General features: G+C 45.9%; 1 protein-coding gene across 4 annotated transcripts in view; it reads right to left on the bottom strand.

The window, feature by feature from the left end:
- Positions 1-23,595, bottom strand: part of nek11 (NIMA-related kinase 11) — a 65,550-nt gene that overhangs the window by 3,610 nt on the left and 38,345 nt on the right. For 2 of the 4 annotated variants that reach the window (XM_084944531.1, XM_084944530.1), the window contains exons 9-14: positions 21,237-21,310; positions 19,052-19,171; positions 17,215-17,308; positions 16,973-17,093; positions 8,424-8,542; positions 1,848-1,908 (exon numbers count right to left, since the gene is read on the bottom strand). In XM_084944531.1, coding sequence (XP_084800657.1) covers positions 1,848-1,908; positions 8,424-8,542; positions 16,973-17,093; positions 17,215-17,308; positions 19,052-19,171; positions 21,237-21,310 — 589 coding nt within the window. Of the gene's footprint in view, positions 1-1,847; positions 1,909-8,423; positions 8,543-11,653; positions 11,704-16,972; positions 17,094-17,214; positions 17,309-19,051; positions 19,172-21,236; positions 21,311-23,595 lie in introns of those variants that run through there. The other 2 variants (XM_084944533.1, XM_084944532.1) reach the window with 2 other exon arrangements.

Genomic DNA, 23,595 nt, shown 5'->3' with positions numbered 1-23,595 from the left:
ATAGAGGAAGGTGCATGAATGTGAACGTATGAAGAGGAAAGCAGCGGTCTGTTCATCTGTTTGTTTTATGCCGATGATGCGTCTCTGTTGGCTTTGAGCCCTCCAGCTCACTGTGACGGGACGGCGCCCAGAGTCTGAGACCAGGTGAAGGGCCTGCTCCGGGTGAGGGAGGAGTTACTGCAAAGGGGAGGAGTGAAGTTTTTGCTGTACAGTCCACCCCCACCTATAGCTACATGCTGTGGGTGGTGTGTGAAGGAATGAGACTGTGGATGGTGGAACTAGCTTCGACTAAAGCAGGGCGGGCCACGTCCAGCCGGACCAGTGACACTCCCCTCTCTGTCGGGTGAACGATCCACGCTTTCATGCAGGATCTGTTTACCTGCTGTTGAGATCCTGGTGTTTCTGTGGATTCCACACGTGTCTGTATTTACAGATAAACCAGATGTTCTCCCTCCCTCTGGGTTATTGCTTCATTACTTTGTGTCGTATGAATGTTCAGTAGGAAAAGCTGTAAAACTTCTGAAACTACAGTTTTAAGTCCAAAATGTGTGCGTGTGTGTGGTGAGCAGCAGATCAAACAAGCTAAGAATTATAAATTATAATTATTATAAATGAGTCTCCAGACCTGTGAGACTCATTTAGACTCTCAGAGACCCAGCAGCACTGAAACAGCCAGACGCTCATTTTACGCTCCTTTCTTCACTTTTTGCCACAAACCAAACCTGGAGAGGAAACGAAGACGAGCCTCTGATGAAGCCGCAATGAAGCAGCGACTTAAGTTTTCCTATTTACAGATAATGATGAATGGTGTTCAAATTTTAGTCCGTTGGCCGCCTCCCCTTTGCTTTTGACACATGCTTTAAAATAATTGCCTAATTAAGCGTCCGGAGGCGCTGGCTGGCTGGCTGCCTCTCAGACTGTTCAAAGCATCACTCTGGTTCCTCATTGCTGTGTCTCTGAACAAGAAAAGATATAGACTACACGTAAACATGCTCAGACTGGCTGTTTCTGTCCTGACTGGGCTTTCTGTGTCTATGGTTCGAGTAAAAATAATCATTCATTTATTAGCTGAAAATAAAAAGCAGATCATCCACAGCTGATGTTGGATCCACTCAGAATTTGTCTTGATTTTTTAAATAGGTTTTTCTTACTTAATGAGATACAGCAGAAAACTGTTACCTGGTGCATTTCACAGCACATTCAGTCGTTCTCATTATGTCTGACAGAGTTTGGGTGGATTTGTGCTGGTGTTGTACAGTAAGCGTGGAGAAGCTGCAGGCTGTGTCCCTGTTTCGTGACAGCGTTTCATCAGGCAGCAGAAAAGACGGAGCGAGGTCTCATCTGCGGGTGAACCGTGGAGGCTTTGATTTTTTCTGAGGTCAGCGGAGCGAGACGAACAGGTTTCACAGCCGAGGCGAGACGGTGACTGAACCAGGCCAACAGGAACGAGGGGGGAGGGAGGGAGGCTGGGGACGCGGGGGGAGGAGGACTCGTGCACGTGTGCACGGCTATCTTATGTGTGTAATAGAAACTCAGTTTCACAGCACAGCAAATGCACAAACTGAGCATGTGCCAGAGACGAGAAGCGTTTATACGAATGAGCTGAAACTCTTCATTTCTTCAGACACGCCGACCAAGCCTGAAGTAGATCAGCTGTGTTGAAGACTCCTGATGACCTGCCGATGATCATGATGCCTGCAGCCGTACCTGTCGCTGCTTTAGTGTAGCTGAGTTAAATGAGCGTTCGCGTCTAATGTCCCGTTACTGCACAGCCGTGTCATGTGTCGGATGGACCACCCGCCCAGCTCTGTGTCTGTGCATGCAGTGTTTTTGGTGCTCGGACTCACCACTCAGCTCCTCATCCAGAACTTCCTGCATGTGCTTCATCATGGCCTCAAGCTCACTGACCTGAGGAAGATGATGGAGGGGAATCTTTTAGTCTGATCAGAATGATCACTTCTTTCTATAATTACAAACAAAATCACATAATTATTATTATTACAGAGACAGACAGCCAGCCGCAGTCACATTCGTACCTGTGGCCAGTTTACAATCAGCAGATAAGCTGACCTGCATGTGTGAACATGTAAAGTCCACACAAAGGGAGCCCTGGATTAAGGTGAGGCGATGCTGCTGCTGCCGCCTCTGTGAAACCACGTCACTGTTGCTTTGTTTTTCCATCAGCCATAATAAAGGCGCACTTTTTGTTTAAATGGTAAATGGCCTGTATTTGTATAGCGCTTTACTTCATCTCTATGGACCCCAAAGTGCTTTACACATCCAGTCATCCACCCATTCACACACTGGTGATGGCAGCTACATTGTAGCCACAGCCACCCTGGGGCGCACTGACAGAGGCGAGGCTGCCGGACACTGGCGCCACCGGGCCCTCTGACCACCATCAGTAGGCAACGGGTGAAGTGTCTTGCCCAAGGACACAACGACCGAGACTGTCGGAGCCGGGGCTCGAACCGGCAACCTTCCGATTACAAGACGAACGCCCAACTCTTGAGCCTCAATTATTCTCTCCCGTGTCTGCATTCGGGCTCCACAAACACCGGCCCGCTCGGCCGTGACACATCAGACCACAGGCTTTCCGACCAAAAGTTGGGGAAGAACTTTTGTAAAGTTCTGCTGACACACTGAAAAAGTCTGTTTATAATACATAAAAAAGACCATACTGCACATTTAAATGGACTCTTCTGCTGTATGTCCCACAGAGGTGTCTGTGGTGTGCCTGGGTTATTGTTGCACTCTCTGTCGTGGGAACAAAAGCTAAAAGAAATAACTGGTTTTGTGTCGAGTGGTTCCCCTCAGCTTTCCAAAAAGGCGATTTAGCTGGAATAACTTTGGTCACAATAGACACACAGACCTTAAACAGCAGGCTGAAGTGTGCTATTGAAAGAAAAGCTCGGAGACATCCACGCCCCCCGTCACCGTGCTCAGCTGCCGAATCGGGAAACCGAGATTGTTCTGCACAAAACGTAATAATCATCTGCGTGTTGTTACACAGCCGATGCATCATGTGAATGATTCCGATTTATTTCACTCGTTATTCCTGCAAAACAAACAGAGCGAGGGAGCAGAGAGGGGACGTCTCGGGAGGCTAATCCACTTTCATTTCATTCACGCGCCAATAAAAACTGACTCAAACATTTAAACTGCCGACACACCCTCGTTAAGATTGCTGCTCCAGAGTTAATCGTGCAGCTGGAATTTAAAACAGACTTCACCCAGTGTCACATCGCTGCGCATTTAAAGGACAATTACAAGTTTTTTCAACCAGTTCCATTTTCTATTAAGCTAACTGTTATAGCTCTGCTGCCTTGGCTGGACCTGCTTTTGGTCTCAGCAACTTTGATCTGCTTTGTGCTTCAGTGCAGATAAAATCACCTCACACAGGCAGAGTCACATGGACATAAAATAAGGACCAAAATGCAGTGAGAGACTTGAGAGACGGGAATAAACTGGCAGCGTGGAGCCATCGGAAACAGGAAGTACAGCAACAGTCAAAAAAAGAACCGTGAGGGAGGAGAACAAAGGAAAACTGAGACCACGTCAGGCTGATTGTCAAAGCAGCACAACGAAGAGAGAGGCTGAGTCCGAGTGTGCGGCTGATGAAAGATGCTCTGCTTCAGAAAAGGCTGAAAAGACTCGTCTGCTGCATTTGTGACAAACCTCTCTGCACTTTGGTATCTACAGCTGAGAGACGAGTCATCGTGTAGAAAATAACTGAATGATGAATGTTTGGGAGGGCACAAGGAGAAAACCTCTGCTCTGTAAACTGAACATGACAGTTTAGGTTTCAACGTTGCATCTGAACATACGAGAGCAAAGCGGAGCTGTTCGGCCATGGTGCACAAACACTTCAAACCAACTACAGCACGGTGGTGGAGGGGCGAGGATTTGGGCACCATGAACTCCTCTGTATTCTAGTGTCAGCCGTGAGGACGTCTGTCTGCTGAAGCTTGGACTGAACTGGGTCACCACGATGACCCGAGCACAGCAGCAGATCTGCAGCAGAACGGCTGAAAAAGGAAAGAATGGAGCTGCTGCAGTGGTGCAGTCAGAGTGTGAGATGCTGTGGTGGGACCTTCACAGAGCTGTGCGTGAATAATCCTGCAAACCTCAATGAGCTGAAGCAACGCTGTAAAGAAGAGTGGGTCAAAACTCTCCACAGTGTTGTGAGAAAGTCCCACAGGAAACTTCGAGTTACTGCTGCTGCACGAGGCTCAGTCAGTGCATCAGGATCATGTAACTAATAATAACATGTTATTGGATCATCTTCACTCTGTAAAGAGAGAAAACAGGTGGATGGATGTAGTTTTAGTTCAGTTCTGATTGGTTGTTTGAATCGGGTGAATGTTGAGCGTTCACTTTGTGGCGTGGCCCCTCCCTGACCGCTCAGGAGGAAGGCGTTTCACTTTGCACCCACTTACACTGACAGCATTTCTCTGCATCAGTCAACTGCTGCTCCACTAATAATGAATATTATTTCTCATTATCTGTGGCAATAACTCAGCCCTGTCCTCTTCTTCAGTGTTATCGGCTCTCCAGGCAGTAATAACTGAGGAGCGATGGAGCTGTTACTCTTCATCATTCAGGAACATTTATGGGCTTCATTTCTGTTCTGCTGCACGACAGGATCGACCACTGAGGAATAAATTTCCATGAAATGGTCTGAGCCTGATGGAGACGCAAACCTGCACTACAGCTTTTTTAATATTTATCTTGATGCAGCCGCTCATTTAAAATTTTAAGCTACAACAGCCTCGGTGTGAGATAAAGACGGATTCGTTTAAACGATGACTCACGCAAAGAAACTTATTGACTACTTACTAGGTTTCATCAGGGTGACGAGTCTCACCCCATCCAAGTGCGATGACACAATCACCTGCTCACAGAAATGACCGGTGGGCCGATCTTTATGGAACAAAATAAAATATGGAGCACTTTAACGTTCTGGGTTCCTGCAAGAGACGACTCTGTGACGTGGAGTGCTTCTTCTTCACTCACTATGTGTTAACAGACCTCTCTGCACTGAATCATACCTGTTATTAACCTCTGTCTCTCTTCCACAGCATGTCTTTATCCTGTCTTCCTTCTCTCACCCCAACCAATCACAGCAGATGGCCCCGCCCCTCCCTGAGCCTGGTTCTGCTGGAGGTTTCTTCCTGTTAAAAGCGAGTTTTTCCTTCCCACTGTCGCCAAAGTGCTGCTCATAGGGGGTCATATGATTGCTGGGTTTTCCTCTGTATGTATTATTGTAGGGTCTGACTTACAGTATAAAGCAGCTTGAGGTGACTGTTGTTGTGATTTGGCGCTGTGTAAATAAAGTTGAATTGAAGTTAGAAACGCTCATTAAAGCAGAATGAAGCTGTAGCTTCAGACTCATAGATGTTACTTTACAAACACTGAATAATTATGGGACAGCTCCACATCTGTGAAGCCTCTGCAGTGATCTCTACAGCAGCAGCATACGCTAGCTTCTTTCTCAGGGAAGGTTTGATTATTTCACCAAACCACAAAATACATAATAAGCAGGAGAATATGCTTCGTCGTTGTTTCCTTTGTTGCAAAGAACTTGGTTTTGTGTCTGCTTGATTAATAAAACCGAACATCACACATGTCAGAAAGCTATAATAAAGTTATAATCTAATAACTTTCTGAAGCACGTACGTTTCCTCAGCTCCAACACCTGACGTCTTCTCTTCGTATTAATTTGAATCAAACTGGCTTAACAGCGTTCCCAGTCACTGCACTCGGGTTTCATTCACATTTCGCTCTGCCTGTTTTTCAGGGTGGGGTATGACATTCATTATAGAAAGTCACAGGAGCACGACAGACAAGCTGCAGCTGAACACATCCGGTCAGAGGATGAATGTATGAGCATTAGTCTTAAATCAATTAAAGAGCAGAATAAGGAAACTAGCTGTTGTTAGGAAAACGGAAGAATCTGGACTGTTACCTGTAATATCCTGTAAGTATTTAAACCATATTTTATTCGGCAGGTCTTTCACTCGTTGACAGAGCGGTTTGACATACTAAAGCTAAAGCCTGATTCATTCAACAGCGCTCTGGTATTTATAAAAGTACAGTTCTGATTTGGGCGCCACGGTAAATCTATCGGCTATCAGACGAGATCTCCAGAGACGTGACCCAGCATCGCGTCCTCTCCACAGAAACGCAGCGATCAGAGTCTCAGAGCTTCGTCTCGTGGCCTCTCTGTGTCTCGGCTCCGCTAATTATCCGGCTCCACAATCTGCAGCTTCGCTCCATTTCTTCTCTTCTTCTCCTCTCTGTTTTCTGTCATCACTATCAGCAGTGACAAATAGGTTTAATCTCTCCCAGCCTTCCACTTTCTCTGAAGCTCAACCACAAATTGGCTGCTGGCCTTCACCGCTGGCTCTCTCTGTCTCTAATGGAAGTGAATTGGACTCGGCCGTTTGGTTATAAATTGGTGGTAATCGTCCCGGGATGCAGAGCTGCTGTCTACCGAAAAATGGGATCTGACTCACCCTGTAGCTGTGGGCTCGTGTCAGTGAAAGGGATCCCCGTAGAGCATAGGTGTCAAACTCTGGCCCGCGGGCCAAATTTGGCCCACAGCCTAATTACATTTGGCCCTCGAAGCCACACCAAATTACTATCAGAGCTGGCCTACTGGTATTATACAGCTAATATATATATTGTTTAGTATTAAGCTTTGCTTGTTCCATATTCAGTTTTTCAGCAAAACGTGTTTGAGTCCATAAGAAAAGATTCATTCTTATATCTGGAGGAAGATTGTTTTTTCAATAAATATTAACGTTAGCCCGCGACCTTGTTCCAGTTTTGAATTTTGGCCCACTGTGTATTTGAGTTTGACACCCCTGCTGTAGAGGGAACATTTGTCGGACGTTTCCTCTTCCCCTGCATGTCCTGCATGCTGCGACCGATCTCTGCAGGCTCAATCAGACCAAACCTGCATTCAGCTTACAGACTACAGTGACAGAAAATGGCACATCTGCTTTTATACACTTGAAGCTGAACTGAACTGACATTGTTAGTGCAGCGGCTCAGGTTGTGATTTCAGGTCCTCCCTAAATTATTACTGCATACAGTCCTGCAATAAGCTATTACTGAACTATTAACTTCATGTACAGTATCGGCGTTTTGTATTCATTCGTTCATTCGTTCATTCTCCCTTAAAAAACAAACCTTTATCTCTTTGTGGGAACATTATTCCCACCACTGCTGGACGGTGGGAATAATGAGCACATGAACGGCTCTATGACTTAAAGGGAGAAGGTTCAGCCTCAAGATGACAGAGGTCATTTTTAAACTCTGAAAACATTCCTCGCTCCCAGACAGCCGCCCCTCCCCCATCTGTCCGAGCTTTCTTCCTGCTAAAAGGGAGTTTTTCCTTCCCACTGTCGCTGTTTGCTCAAACGGGGCGTCTGATGTTGGGATTTGATGCTATATAAATAAAACTGAATTGAAGTGAATTACAGTAAATCATATTTGTATCATAATCAAACCTTAAAAATCCATCCAAAGGCTAAAAATCATTTATCCAAAGATTTAGATTTAACAAAGATCACACTTAAAAAATAAGAATAAAAAAATATAGTACAGAGGAGCTGCAGAGGCACCGAAACAACAAAATGCTGCAAAACTATGAAACTACACAAAGAGAAACAAAAAGATCCACAAAGGCTTAAGAGACGAAGCAGGAACGACTCCACCAGCAGAAGCCAAACGCCTGTTTCAGAGGCCGCACCGAGCCCTGGTACACGGCGGCTTTAATGATCCATCGGTGAGTGGACATTTCTCCTTTGACAGGAACAAACTGAGCACATGAGCTGTTTTTGTTTCCATCATATTCTCTCTGAGTCTTAATCCCTCAGACTCCTCCCTAAATCAACTTCAGCGTCTTTAATTTTCGGGTTATTCTCTCACATTTTTGATTGTGCTGAGAGCTTCCAGCTCTGGCGTTAAAAATGCACTTTTTCTCTCAGAGTAACTGAGCTGCTAACAATGTGCACCTTCGTTAGCGGCGGGTCAGGACTCCTTCGCTGCGAGTGTGTCTCTAATTAGAGGTTTTAGGCGGCTTCTCTGGACGCGTGACAATTGTATTATGATCATTTGAGCTGCACGAAAACTCTCATCACAATGAAAGCCAGCCAGCAGAGACGCCTGAGAGCTGCAGTCAAAGCTCCTCCACCTACACCATCCTCTCTGTGTGCGTCATGCTAATCCAGGCTAATGCTAACACTGATTAAGGAGCTAAACAAAATCCCATCATGCCTCCTGAACACTGGATAAAGAAGATAAGCAGAGTGGAAACAGAGCGAGACTCTCACACGTTCCTCTGTGTTCGTCTCTTTGTGCAGATTTTATAAATGAAACAGTTCAGCCATGAAAGCACGTTACAAGCAGCTCACCTGTGGGTCAGACAGGTACAGAGTCTCTGCAGGTGCCGCTGGCTCGTCGTCCTCTGAGCACGAGTCGAACCTGTCCTGGTTGTAGTAAACTTCTGCAGCCCGAGGATCCTCAGGGATATCTGCACACACGTACAGCAACAACCTCAAAGCAACTTCAACAACCACCACAGGAGAAGAAGAAAGTCAAGCAACCACAAAGACGTGCGGCACGACTGCAAACACATGAGAGCAAAGACAACAAGACAGCTGACAGACAGCGGAAAATGAGAATAAGCAGACAGAATATGACCAAAGACACTCAAAATGAATTCAATAAGACAAAACAAAGACATGCAAGATGACCATAAAGAGACTTTTGTTTGCAGCGTCCTGGTGATCAAAGGGTTAAAGATCCATGACCACGCCCAGTCTGGCTGTGGAGCTTATAATGTTCACAGAGCCGCCATCAGTGACTCATTGAGCCAGAAACAGCATGAAGCAGAGGAGCTGGGGCTGAAGTGGGTTGTAAAGCTGCTTGCAGATCACAGAAACCACGAGCAGGATGTGGAAACTCCTCCCTATTATTGGGTAGAAATGTCCAGTGTTTTACTTTAAGCTTCACATGTAATCGCATTCTTCATCTGCAGTGACACCATGCTGGCCCGTGTGCGCACTTCTATTTGAAACGCACACAGCCGAGGACTAAATGTTCTCATAAAGTGAAGCGAGAGGAAAGAGTTGATGAACAGAATGCTTCCTAACCTCTTTAGTCTTGATGGATTTCATTTGTCTGCTTTACCAGGCGCTGCGTCTGGGTAATTATTGCTGCTAATGAGCTCGGAGAATTGTAAAGATGGAGGATGTTTAATTCATGGTGTCTCTGAGGTCTGACAGAGCCTCTTCCGCCACTGTCAGCCAATCACACGACAGGGATTAGGGAGAGGGCGGAGCTCTGGGGGCGTACGTGAGGGGAATCTACCATGAAATAAAAGTTTGAACTAAAAGATGCAGAGAAAAGTCAGGGAGAGGTCAAAGACAGGCCAAACTCGCCGCCTCTACTGCGATTTCAATAAAAATAAAATGTTCTGAGCTCCCAAATCACCCGACTGTTCGGATTAACACGTTATTTACAAAACTGGAGTGTTCAGCACCTGGAAAAACCCTGTTACAGCTTATCTGCAAGTTCCTTGATCAGATTTAAGGCAGTGATTTTACGATCATTTCCTTCAGTGCCTGCAGCACAGTGCGGAGCGGCTTCCTAAACTTTTCTCCCACGGAGGTCGATTAACTTGTGGACAGCGTCACAACACGTGAGCTGGAATGGAAAAGGCGTTCCAAAACTGGACGGTCGTAATTAACTTTTGGTTGTTGCTCCCTTGTCAGGGAGGAAGTTTAGAGTAAGTCTCTCAGGTGAGGGGAGGGTGAGCGAGAGGCTGTCCAACGGATGGCTGTCTACAGCGAGGATGAGGATGCTGCACTGGTCTGTTGAGATGAAGACGGAGCCAAACGTCAGACCACAAACACGTTCATCTTGTCCTCGACCCTGACGACTCTTCCAGTTCCTGCTGCTCAAAAACATCCCCACAGCATGACGCCGCCACCTCCATGTGGATGGAGGATGACATGGTGCTGAGTCAGGTGACCCAGTGTTGATGTTTGGATTCTTTGATATTTGGGGATTCAGTGCTTTTCTCATCATATAGTCTCTTCTAAGTTCTTCAGTGTTTTGTGATTTCTTTGTCTTCGTGTTTGTTTCATGTCCACACTCAGTCGTAGCTCTTGTCTCTGTTCCTTGTGTTCTGTCAGCCTGCGTTTCAGTGTCGGCCTCTGGTTTCCTGTTTTATTTTGATAGTTCCATGTGAGTGTCTTTGGTTTTGCTTCCTCCCCGTCTCGTTGTGTGCCCGCTGTGTTTCCCTCCTGTTTCCTGTTGCCTCGTTGCTCTCTTGTGTATTTGAGCCCTGTTTGTTGTCGCGTCGTTAATGATCACACACCCTGATTGCTCTGGTTTTCCTCTGTGTTTCCTGAAAACTGAGTTTCGGTTTTGTTTTTCTTCATTGTAATGTTCCAGGGTTCTGTCACAGCACACGAAGCCTTTTTCAGTTCAACCTTTTGGTCCTGATCCTGCCTGTTGCAGCCGTAACATGACGAGGAATGCACTGGCCTGTGATTAGTGCTGCCTGATTGGATTAACCGGTCAGTGTACCTTCCTAACCTTCCTCACCACGAGCTCTGGATAGTGTTACATGATTCTGAGAGTGAATGACACAATGAGCTTTCAGTCACTGTCCTCCAACCTCAGTCGCTCAAACACAACTCCTCGTCATCACATGAGTCCAGCTCAGGTGGTTCAGGCATCTGATCCGGATCCTGTTTTAGGTCTGTCCTACTGAGAGGACGCCCTGAGGTAGACGCAGGACATGCGCTGTTGAAGAGATGGGAGGCAGCGGCGTCAACTACCGGGTGTCTGTCCTGTGTCTCAGGCTGAAGGACACCTCTAACGATCCACTGAGCACTTCCTCTCCACCACTCTCCTCCTCGTGCATCTACTTCACTTTATCAACTCCCATTTTCTCTCCTGTGGTTTATATTTTGTCCCGGTCTCTCGATGCTCCTTCTTTTCTCTCCCCTGAACCACCGACCAGTCGCGTAGGAGGCTGCTCCTCCCTGATCCTGGTTCTGCTGGAGGTCTCAGTGGTCCTGTGTGGCTCACGTTCTCTCTGTAATCCCAAAACTGAGCTGAATGCTGATGCTTCTGTCAGAAACATGGAGCTCGGTAAGAACGTGACACATTTAAACAGAACCAGCATCTCAGTGATGGACAAACGAGACTGGATTTCATTAGAATAAACCACAACATGAGATCAGCTCCGAGTGTTTTACTCAGTTAACATTAAACTGATGGATGAAATTGTTCACTCATTCTTGACTCAGGAGATATTTTACCAGCGGCTCCTCTGTGATATCAAGCTGTCTAGAAACTGATTGGCTGAGCTCCAGCACCATGTGACGCGAGGCTCAGGTGTCGGCTCTGTTTCTGCTGAAGCTGAAAATGTTTAGCGAGACCACAGCGGCTGTGACTCTCCGAGGAGCTGCCGTCTGTCCTGGGTCGTGTCGGAGCTCTTTAATGAGAAAACGGTTTGAGGAGCGTGAAGCTGGAAAACTAAAATAAGACGATGCCGGTTTGGAAAAGGTGACGTGTGTTATGATGAAAGGCTGGCAGCAAAATGAAGCTTTCAAAGTTTATTACTTAGAAATGGCTCTCTGTGGAGACACTCGCACTTTCAACCTGTTGAACCAGAGCCTGCAAATAAATCAAAAACTAATGATGAGTCACTTTAAGGAGGTAACCAGCGGGAGTCTTTCGAACTTCCTCCTCGCTGTTTCAGAGCAGTGACAAAGTTCTGCGATGGCTGCTGCGAAACGCAAACACTGGTCTTCTTTTAAAGCCGACTAACACCCTGTTTTCACAGCAGCTCCATCTCCTCCAGCGAGATCATTCCCAGGCAAGGCAAGTTTATTTATACAGCACAATTCAACAGCAAGGTGATTCAAAGAGCTTTACAGAGACATTAAAAACAAAAACAAATAAAAAGCAGGATTTAAAATGGGAAAAAAAAGGTAAGTTTTGAAATTTAAGCTTAAGTGTGGATTTGGTGCTTTATTCAAATGCAGCTGAGAACAGGTGAGTCTTCAACCTGGATTTAAATAAACTGTTTCAGCTGATCTGAGGCTTTCTGGGAGCTTGTTCCAGATATGTGGAGCATAAAAGCTGAATGCAGCTTCTCCTCAGCTCGTCTAACCACAGAGGGACAGATCGTCGCTCTACCTGGATGTGTTTCCTGCCTCTGCGTCACCTGTAGGACAGTCACCCTCTGTCCTACAGGTGAGGACATGCGTTCCCTGTGCCGTCACCCCATTGGTTAGTGAAGACTCAACATGAACATTTTCATGAAGGAGAGTGAAACTGGCTGGACAACCCGAAAACGAGAAGTTATGAGTGTAACCGAGATCGCCCTCGAACTCAGACCGCCGTTTTCCCGTAAACACTTCCACTGCATCGCCCCCTGGTGGCCATTGTGGTGGAAGCCATGTCCATCTTTTTATGCCACAGATGATCTTATTTTCTATCTTAATAAAATCAGTTTGAGGTTTACAGAATATGTTCCTGTAAATGTTTCACAATAAAAGTCTTGTTTCACAATAAAAGCCTTGTTTCACAATAAAAGTCTTGTTTCACAATAAAAGCCTTGTTTCACAATAAAAGCCTTGTTTCACAATAAAAGTCTTGTTTCACAATAAAAGCCTTGTTTCACAATAAAAGCCTTGTTTCACAATAAAAGCCTTGTTTCACAATAAAAGTCTTGTTACTCAGTGAAAGGTTTGTGCCCACTGACACTGTGGAGGGCTCTGTTTGCGTGAAGAACGTGATGCAGTAACATCTGATGAACAGAGTGTAAGGGAATAAAAACGCTATAAGAAGGAGCAATGCAACAGTAGGAGTGAAAACGTCAGTGGATAAAGGAGGAAACAGAGTTTTATTCACTGAGTAAAACCGTTACAGTGCTCAGTGTTACTTTGAATCCACTTTCACTGATGTTCTCAAAACATTTTATTATATTATATTTTCCTTTCTCATCTTTACAAGTTTACATATGAAGAAGAGAACATTAATTGTGCCGTCTGAAGGCGGCGAGCAGCTTTTAAAGCAGAATTTTGTATTTCATTTAATGAATGAGCTGACGTCATCAATCAAACACATCAAATATAAATACAACAGCTGTGAGCAGTCTTATTTTCTTTATTGTATTTTCTCTGGTGTAAAACACGCTTCACTGATTTGAAGATAAATGTGATGATTTTATTTGATCGCTTTAGGAGGAAAAAAAGGGGCGGAGCATTGTTCCTGTGCGTTACGGCAGCACGACACGTGACTGTGCAACACTTCAGGTCATATTCAACAAATATGTTGTATCTTGAAAGAGGAAGAAGTAAATGTTGTGAAGGTGGACGAGCCTAACTGATCAATGACAAATGAAGGCAGCAAGAGTGAAAAGGAAGGTTTGCAGCTGGCAGTGAGAGCTGCACCTGTGAGGTTTGCTTTAGAGATGGAGGCAAAAGACAGGAAGTGGTTGTGGAGCTGGAAATGCTAAGATTTTCATTGGGAGAGGCCAGCATGGACAGGATTAGAAAGGAGTGCATGAGAGGGACAGCTCAGGCTGAGATGATCCGAGCATGTGCAGAGGAAGGATCGTGATTGGACAAAGATGGAGAAAAGCGGGATGAGGACATGTAGTGAGACAGAGGAGGACGGTAGGGATCAGGTGAAGGAGCCAGATGATCTGCTGTCGGGGTATCGCCGTCACAGGCTGTAGCCAACAAGCCCTCATCTACCAGTTTGTTAAATCCGCTACGAGGCCTGACGTCAGCTTTGTCTGACGCCATGTTGGATGTCCACAGTGAGAGCTCAGCATATCTGAACCCGAGGGTCGAGTTTCTGCTCAGCATGTGTTGCAGCTTCACTTCGTCAGGTCTAAAAATGCGTCTAAAATCGTTGGGAAAGGTCACATTTTAAAAACGAATGACTTGTCAATCAGAAATCATTAGCCAATGAATGAGCGGTTTCACAGCCAGACCCGCCCCTTCTGGTCACATGACGACAGGAGAAATGTTCGAGTCTTCAAAAAAGGAGGTCAGAAAAGAGTGGGCGGTCCCACGGCCACCGCTTGCATCATCTACAGCTGAAAGCAGGTGAGGTGAGGACCCGCGATAAGGGAGGGGCCATAAATGTCACGTCAGTCACTCCACAGGCTGATGGAGGCAGTCTGTACACCTCCATGCTGCACAGAGCACTGTTAGTGTTTAACAAATGTCTGATGGTTAGCTTTTAGGGAACGCATCATTACGTCCCTTCAGGACAGCAGCAAAGGGTTTGCATGTTTGAGGAATAACATGAAGCGAGCTGAAGAAGCACGCCTCTCGTTAAAGTTGAACTCCACAAACGAACTTTCTGTTTTTGTCTGCAGCGTTTGTCTCTGAGCATCCGGAGGAGAGAAAATCTCAGGTTTCATTACGACTCCCTGAGTCGAACCTTTATGAACTCAGCATCGAGCCAAACGTCCTGTCGGTGGTTCGCCTGAAGTGTAAGATGTGGATCTGATCCTGAACGTCACGCGTTCACCGGCCAATCGAATACAAACTGAAAAGCTGAAAGCTGGAGGAGAGAGAGCAGAGCCACCTTGTTTCTGTTCAGAACTATGAAAACATTAAATGAAGTCGGTTTTCTTGATGTGAATCTAAGTGTTCTGTGAAACGCCGCGGGGCCACTTCATCCCTGAAAACTCTCCGTGTGGAGAATCGAAATTCCATCTGCTCCCAGGAAGCATGAAAAACCAACGCAGCTGCTTCCGCTCATATAACAGATTTCTGTTTTGTACATAAAGAGCTTTGTTTCTTTATTTGTGAGCTCCCTGCAGGAGAGTCAGGCTCACGTCTCCAGCTGCGAGCTTCTCACCAAACTGATCAAACTCCAACGGCTTCCTTTCATAGTCTGTCCTGCTGGATCACGCTCTGGCGCTCGGGGACTTCACGGAGGTTTCAGGTGTTTCCCAGAGAAACAGGAAGTGCTCCTCAGCTGTTTGCTGATGTTCAGTCAAAGTGTTTTCCAACATGGCCGTAGGAAGGACGCTGTCGAGCTGAAGCTGTTTATTCTCTTTTATCTTCTCCATGTAAACCAGTTTGAACTGCTTTCAAAGATGTCGGCAGGTTACTGGATGATACTGATGTTGAGTCATTTTAAGGCACTGAGACTTTCACGGTCATCCACGTTTCTGCTTCCTTCTCTTGTGCAAAAACCTGAATAACTCAGATATAACCTCAGCATCCTCCCACAGCTGCCCTCAGCTCTGAACTGTGCTCATAAAAAGTGAAAAATCCAGGAGGGACCGATGATGAAAGCACGATAACAAAGAAATATCCGACTTTCTTTGTCTCACCTGAGCTGATTTTTTACAAATGACATTAACTTTAATGAAATTTTCTGGCTGTTGGCCTTCCTTATTACCTCCGAAGGATTTTTAGATAAACGTATGATTAAGTTGCGGAAACGCAGACCCCTCTGGAGAGCTTTTGCTTCACATCAGCTGCAAATTTTATTAGTTCGAGCTCGCTGGCTGCTGGGTTTATTTAGGAAACGTCAGTGACAGAACACGGGAGCAATATGAACCTGAACACAGATCATAACTGCAAGCTGAGGAAATGTTCTCCAAGCCTGTTAAAAACACTTGAAGAGAGACAGCCTGCGTAATTTAGCTGTCCAGCATGAAGCTGAAGTTTCACGCAAGCTCCGAGTTCTGGTCTGAGTTCTGAGTTTGATGTGGAGAAAAGAGAACCTGCTTCAAGTCTCAGCCTGTGGTTCCTACTGAAGAAGCCTCCAAGAAAAGACATTGTTTGACCTTATCAACATAAATATATATTATTTAATGGTAGAACAGACATCCCCAAACTCAATAATTCACAGTCTGAATCTGGTCCATACTTTGGGACCTCTCAGAAAAACACGCAGAACCATGAAAAGAACCGAAAGTTTCTGATGTTTGTTACAGAAACAAATCTGAAGCTGCTGCAACTCCACAGGAAGCATGTTTCACGTCTGCAGCGCGTTCGTCGTCCAGACTCTTCAGAGGAGATGCGTCACCGTGGCAACCGAGAAAACGAGCTCCGGAAAAAGTGTCGAGTGTTGTAATTTAGTTACATTTAGTTACATAACATTTTAATGATATTTCACATGTTAGAACTCAACACGTCCAGCCGGCAAATTCAGACGTTCTCACTCTTTGAGAGTTTTTTAAAAAACTTCACAGATTCATCGGACGACCGCTCGATTTGTGCCACAGCTGCCCGAAATAAACAATAATCACCGTTTATGTTCATGGTTAATCCACCAGCATGTGCAAGCCTGATGATATTTTTATCACTATAACATAATTATTGTTGTTATCCTTGAATTCAAATGTCCTGTAATACAAAAGGGCAGATAGAAATAATAAAGCACATTATTATCATTATTATTATTATTATTATTATTATTATTATTATCATTATTATTATTAGAAGATGCTGAATTACACGTATTTCTTTCATCCCTGAACAGAAAGATGAGTTTTGGAGTTTGAAAGTTCAGCTTGATTCATTTCCAGCTGCTTTTGTTTGTTGTTTGCAGAATAAAAAACATAATTTTTAGTTTTAAACAAATTTTTTGACAGATTCTAAAACATTTGTGTTCTTGTTTTAATGACTAATACATTTGTTAAGCAGCGAATGTGACCACAAACAATGTCCTTTATTGTTTTTAATCTCTTTGCACTTGTTTTTGGTCTTCTCGCTCGTTTTGCGTTTGTGCTCTTTAAGGTGGTTTTTGTGACGCTCCACCCCTTGGGAAGCTCCACCCCTTGGGAAGCTCCGGCCCTCTGAGTCTGCGCCTGTGTCACGGCTGCTCTCTGCGTGTATGCGTGTGAACGCGTGGCGATGAACGAGCCGCCATGTCTGTTGTTGTAAAGGAGACGTTTTCTCACCGTGCAGTTCTGGTTCTGACTCGTCCTGCTTCGGTTTTGGCGGCGACCCTCCAGCGTTCTGGCGATTCTGGCTGCTGATTGGCTGAGCCTGACTCTGGCAGGCTCCGCCCTCTCTGCGCTCCTAACGGTTGGTGGAAAAGCATTAAATGATGTTTTACTGGAACCCAGTTAGACTCAGAGAACAACAGAGAAACCCACGAAGCCCGAATCGAGCATCAGAGGAACAACAAAGTCTTTCTTACATTCAGAACATCCACACTGACTTTTTGGAAATGGCGGCTCCTCAGTTCCCTCCTGCGGGTGTGGACCTCCTCGTACTTCTCCTCAGCCAGTTTCCTGTAGAGGACAGAGGACACGCTGTGAGGGTAACAGTTCCTTCATGCGGTGCAACCAGAAGGTTTTTCTCTGATCCCCCTCCAGCTCACCTCCTCGTGCACCTTTAGACCACTTCCTGCTCCGTTTCGTTCTGTCTCCCTGATAACCATCTGCACTCTGTCACAATAAAGATGCTTCAGGGACGTGGCCACGTGATTTATGCTGCTCTGCCCAGCTGCTGTTCATGGTGCCCTTATTCTGCCTTATTTTACACTTTGGTCATGAAATAACCTGCAGAATATATAACAATATATAACCTGTAGAATAAATATGCATAAATCCTCATGTTGGACGGGTGGAGGGTTGTAGCTCTGCAGCTACAACCCTCCACGCCGTCTCCTGACAGCCTCAGCATCTCTCTGTGAGAGGAAACAGGGAACCATAACCTTGTTTCAGGGCAGTGCAAAAGTTTCCTGGTAATGAAAGGTGGCTTCTGGGGCGCCCGCCACCAATATAGGAGGTGATAACAGCCTGCTCCATGTGTCCACGGGACAGGTAACCACAGATTACAGCTGTTTAATGGGCTTGTAAGTGTGTAAACAGGTCTGGAGTCAGCAGCTGCTTCATTAAGAGCGAACAGGGAGGATCTGCATTTGTGGATAAATCTCTAATTTCATGTGAGCCGGACTTGATGAAACACATGTTCAGGTTCTGGTCCTGCAGAAACCGTCCACGTGCTGCCAAACAGCCGCGCCGGCCTGCTGTCCTCCCTGCCCTCCCATGTGATCTCCGTCTGCACGCCATCTGACGAGGATCCGTGTTGGCGGCACCGGCGTCGTTCGCAGACTTCTGAGCACATTCACACTTTATACGCACGCAGTGACGATAACAAGCGTTTAACGGCCCCCTCGCCGTGACGAAAGTCGATTAGCACGCCGGCTCGGGGGGACGGAAACCAGAATGTGTCAGATCCAATTTGGATAATGTCACTCTGCTCTCACGCCGCCTGATCAAGGTCACGGGTTTGAGTCCTGATGGAGCCGCCTGCTGCTGCCTCTCGTGAAACAGGAAACACGAGTCTGGATCGGAGTCGTCCTTCCTCCAGATGTAGATTCATCAACGCTGATTAAGCCTTAATGTTCATCGCTGCACACGACCATCAACGCCAGCAACAAAAACACGGCTGCAGGTTCTCAGATTTGACAATTTTCTACTTTGACTTTGTTATCATTTTTATAATTTCATTTCTTTGTAATCGTTCTGTGTCCCGGACCGTCGGCCGAGAGAAGCAATCTAACGATCCAGGCTGTGCTGTTCTTTTTTATGTGTATTTGAATATTACACATTATTTTGTTGCATTTTTAATATGTTAGGTGCATATATGAGTTTATCTGAACGCTCACTCTGTTTGTAAAAGATCCTTTTTGTCCTTACATTAGGGCAGAAGCTCAGTTGCTGTTTCTCTCAGTAACGCCTCCCATCGTATTCCTCACATTTCCTCTGCAAAACTGAAGGATGATTAAAGCATTTTTAACACAACATACACCATACACAAGTATGGTCCTGTTTCTGTCCTGCTCATATCTTCTTATAAAAATAACTCATCAGCCTCACATTCAGACCACCGTCGGCTGGAAGTGAAGCTCCACCCAACCTTCTCTATAGACCCTACGTGTCAGGTCTATGCATACCAGCGCGACTATAATGGCGTGGAAGGCGGCGCTGCAGAGATAAAGAGAGTTTCTGCTCTAAATAAGGCTTCACCTGAGTCTCCCGGCCTCCTCATCAGCAGCCTGCAGTTTGCGGAGTCTCATCCTTTCTCTGGGGGTCATCTTCTCCACCTCTGACCTGTCCCTGAGCGTCTGCAGGTGAACCTTCGCCTGCCTGCACACACACACACACGGGCACGCACACACACACACACACAGGTGCTGGTTCTACCTACTGCCTCAAATATGGAGTTACGTGAACTCAGTGATGATGATAATTATCTCAGAGTGATTTCATCTGCAGACAAACGTCAGACAGGTTCGAGTTCTTTAGTTTAAAGTCTCGCTTGATCACTTTTGAAGCAATCAGAGCAAAGAGGGAATGTGAAGCTGCTGTCAGTCATGCTGTTAAAGTCTACACGAGTCAGGAGCAAATCAAAGGTTTCTGAGGCTGAAGAGGACGAACACCAAACAGTGGCAGGAGATCCAACCGTCACCGGCGAGAGTTGACTGTTCAGGTCAGACTCCGTTTTATTCACACAGCTTTAAATCCCAGGAGCCGTTTAGTGTGCCAGGTTATTGTGTGTTTTATTTCTGGACGTCCCGCCGTCCTCATCTGCTCTGTGCAGCTTTGTAAGGACGACCTGCTGCTACCTCATCATTTAAACGTCGCTGCGCTCAAAGCAGCTAGCTGAAAACACGCACTTTAAAGTTTTTAGTGCACTTCTTAAAGAAAACTGAAATGCTGAGAAACGTGCTGAGCCCCTCGCCCTCACAGTTAAATCCCGCCTGTGTGGCTACCACTGCGAGGACCCCGAGCCTGAGGATGTGTCAGTCTTCAAAGGCCTGTTTGAAGGTTCAGGTTAGACCTGCGCTCGGTGTTCGGCAGTGTCGTTCGTAAAGGTTAAAGAGGAAACGAATGCATTAAGTCAACGAGAGGCCTCACAAAGAGCAGCGCAAACGTGTGGGTGTGTGCGGCGTCGCGGGGATGGATTATCTGTCAGCGAGCAGCGTCTCGTCTGTCAACACACAGAGCCGGAGCCGTGCTCGCTGCTGCTCTAATTATAGCAGCAACACTCTGAGGGGAGGCTAAACACTGTGTGTGTCTGTGTGTGTGTGTGTGTGTCTGTGTGTGTGTGTGATAAGGATGAGGCAAAGTTGCATAATGAAGAGGAGCAGGAAAATAATGTTAAGAAGGAGAGGAAGAAGGATAATGAAGGAGATGAAAACGAGGGTGGAGGGGAAAGGAAACAGGAAAAGGAAAAATAAGAGGAAGAGGAGGTGGAGCAGAGGAGGGGAGGGAGGACACAGAGGAGGTGAAGAAAGCAAGAAGAGGAGGAAACGCAACCAAGTGGAAAGAAAATGAAAATAAAATAAATAAATAGAAAAAGAAAGAAGAGGAGAAAAAGGAAAGAGGCTGAAAGCTTTATCGTTGGAGCTGCTCGACGTGGAGCTTTTATTATTAATTGGAGATAAAGTATCAGAATTGCAGGAGCGGGACCTCCAACCACGCTCCTTCCGCTTCTCATCTATATGTGTTCCCCCAGTTCTACAAGCGGTTCGTTCTCGTTCTCCCTCCACTTTTCAGTTCTTTAACTTCTTCACTTGTATTTATCTCACGGGGAGGCCCCTCCGAGGCCTGCCCCAAACCGCAGCTCAGTTCGTGTCCAAACGCTTACATTCACCTTTATCCACTAAAACGCTGTCAAACCTCAAACGAGGACGTGGGCCCAGCGAGGGAATTTACGATTGAAGTCCTGTGGAAATCAAGTCCACCATCACTGGAACAAAAAGGGTAAGAAGCAGTCAGCTGCTGATAATCAAGTCACATGACTGACTGACGGTCATCAGCACCTCAGAGGTTTTGGCAGTTTGCAGGTGTGCATCAGTGCGGTGCTCATTATTAAAATGACAACATTTCCTGACATTCTGCAACGAAGAGCTGCGTCTCAGAGTTTACAGGCCTCGCTCCACGTGTAAAGGTTAAAGTTCACGTTATTAGAAAAGAGACTGAACAACGTTCACTCAGCAGTGAACGGCTTGCAAAGCTGCTGCTGAAAAAACGACTCGGTCTGTGGACGTGGAGATGTTTGTCGCTAATGCACAGCAGCATGTTCGGACAAAGGCAAACGCCTCAGACCAGCTGTAGTAATCTGGAGTCAGATACCAGGCCGTGGGTCCCACAGCTGACGTCAGCAGGACGATGAAGGAAAAGACAGCTGATGATGACGAAGACTTACATGTGCTTAGCGATGGCTGCAGCATCGCTCTTTCCTCTCTCTGACGAGACGAAGACAAACCTGTCCTTCATTTTCTGCAAAAACAGAGACACAGAGACTCTGCAGAGCTTTGGCAGCGTTTGAGGCAAATTATTTTTCAGCACAAAAAAGAAAACTTTGAACAGTTCGGCCTGACTGTCCTGGATAATAAAACGAAATTAAATATTGAGCGTCCTCTCCTGCCGGTCCAAAAAAACTTACAATAGAGAGAGCACCCCAGAGGCTAATATTTCAAAAACTAATCCTAGCACAGTGATGCATTGTGGGTCACTGAGCCAGGGGTTTGCTGAGTGCCTCCAAAAGGAAACAAAACAGGTCACAGATGCAGAAATGGCAGCCCAGGGTTACCTGTCACATCAGGTACCAGCAAACGCGACAGAGATGCAGGGAGAACGGCTCAAATCACACCCAACACAAACAGAACCAGAACTCGGATCTCTCCCAAAGAACCCGGAGGTGCTGCTTCTGCTGTCGGTCGCCCGAGTACAGGAAGAAGCTGATCAGAGGGAGGACACTCAGAACCACACAGGCTCAGAAAAACAGTCCCACAAGATCACAGGAGATTCACTGAGCTCAGGTCAAAGATGGTGAGAGCTTTAATGAGAATACTGGAGGCTATGAAAAGAGGTTTAAAGGTGGATATGGTCGGTTTCTGCTGGAGCGCATACTTTCACTTTTATTCCCGCTGTGGTTTAAAAAGCTGCACCCATCAAACCTTTTAAATATTTGTTTCAGTGAGCTGAGACGTTTTTTCACCCCTAGTTTCAGATTGTGTTCAGCCTTACTTCACTATAATAACCTCGGGAGCCCGAGCTCGTCACACTGAGCTTTAACAGACCACACGAGGCTGGGGCCCCCGGGGTGTGCGCTGAGCAGAGATGTAATCTGATTACTTTTTTCAAGTAACGAGTAAAGTAAGGGATTACTATTGCAAAAACGGTAATTAGATTACCGTTACTTTCCCGTAGGAACGCTGCGTTACTGCGTTACTAAAACCGTGATTTTTTTGCCAGAGTGTCTCATGACAGTGACGTAAGCGAGTGCGACGTTCGTGACAACAGCTGTGTGCAGATCAACAGTGGATCATATATCAGTGCGGAGAGAGTATGAGCGTGCAGCGTTTAAAGCGTGGAAGCACTGACCTTACTTTGAGTTTGATTCCATAAAAAGTGACAAAAACATTAGTGTCCGTTGTGCGTGGGAAGAAAACTTCTTTTTACAGCGAAAAAAACCCCTAAACTTCCGAGCAAGCACCGAGTAGCTACTACGTGATGGGAAACTCACAGAGAAACTCGCGGATTCTTCCACTGATCGCTGCGGCACACCTGCACCAGGGTAAACCTCCGCCTGCCCCACTCCTGCTTTACAGGTGAAAATAGAGCAACAGGACCGCTAGTCTGTGACTTTATTTATTTTCTGCTGTGTTTTACTTGCATCTATTTGAAAGACTGAGTGTAAACACAAAAAATATTTTATTTTATGTGCTGGAATGTGCAGAAAATAGGTTTAAATATTAAACTAATTTCTTCCAGTCAGAGAATGTTGCAGATAATTAAATTTTTGCTTGATGCATAAAGTTAAAAGATTAAAACTAATAAAACAAGTTTTAAAAAGAGACTTTTCCATTTGATTACATTTTAAATGATGGATTATGCAGAAAAAGTAGAATTGGGCTGAAAGATCTATCACTTTATCACCTATTCAGGTTGTAAATTGTGTTTTTTAAAAGTAACTAAGTAACTAATTACTTTTGAAAATAAGTAATCAGTAAAGTAACGGGATTACTTTTTTGGGGAAGTAATCAGTAATTAGTTACTGATTACTTTTTTCAAGTAACTTGACCAACACTGGCGCTGAGTCTGCTGCTCCTCGCTCTGCTGACTGCAGACACACAACAACAACAACGACACAACGCCGGGTCTCGTCAGGAGCGAGGGGAATCGCCTGGGACGTCACCGACACACCCAGCACCTCCGCTCACCGTCGTCGGCTCTGCACGGACGCCTGCCGGACACACGGCGCTCCTACTTCCTCTGTAACCTGAGGAGAGCCAGAGCGGGGACAGCCATCCACACCTCATATTTGGTTTCGTATCTTTAATCTAGTTAGTTTAATTTCATTTAGATTCACTCTCGTTACACGCGCTGGGTCGGGGGAAACGCCGCTGGGATGCCGTCTACGTCCTGTACGTATCGCAGAATTAACAATAAAGCTTTAATTCGCCAGATCACAGCTGTCAGCGTCTGCACTTCCTTTGTGATTTCCCTCGATCGTCCTGCTCTGGTGTCCCGCTCTCTGCTCGCTGTGGAGGAGCTTCAGT

This window comes from Perissodus microlepis, chromosome 11, assembly GCF_051167445.1.
Source record: "Perissodus microlepis isolate ML-2025 ecotype Zambia chromosome 11, ASM5116744v1, whole genome shotgun sequence".
Lineage (NCBI taxonomy): Eukaryota > Metazoa > Chordata > Actinopteri > Cichliformes > Cichlidae > Perissodus > Perissodus microlepis.
The sequence above is the reverse complement of the archived record's forward strand: the minus strand, read 5'-3'. Positions and strand labels throughout refer to the sequence as shown.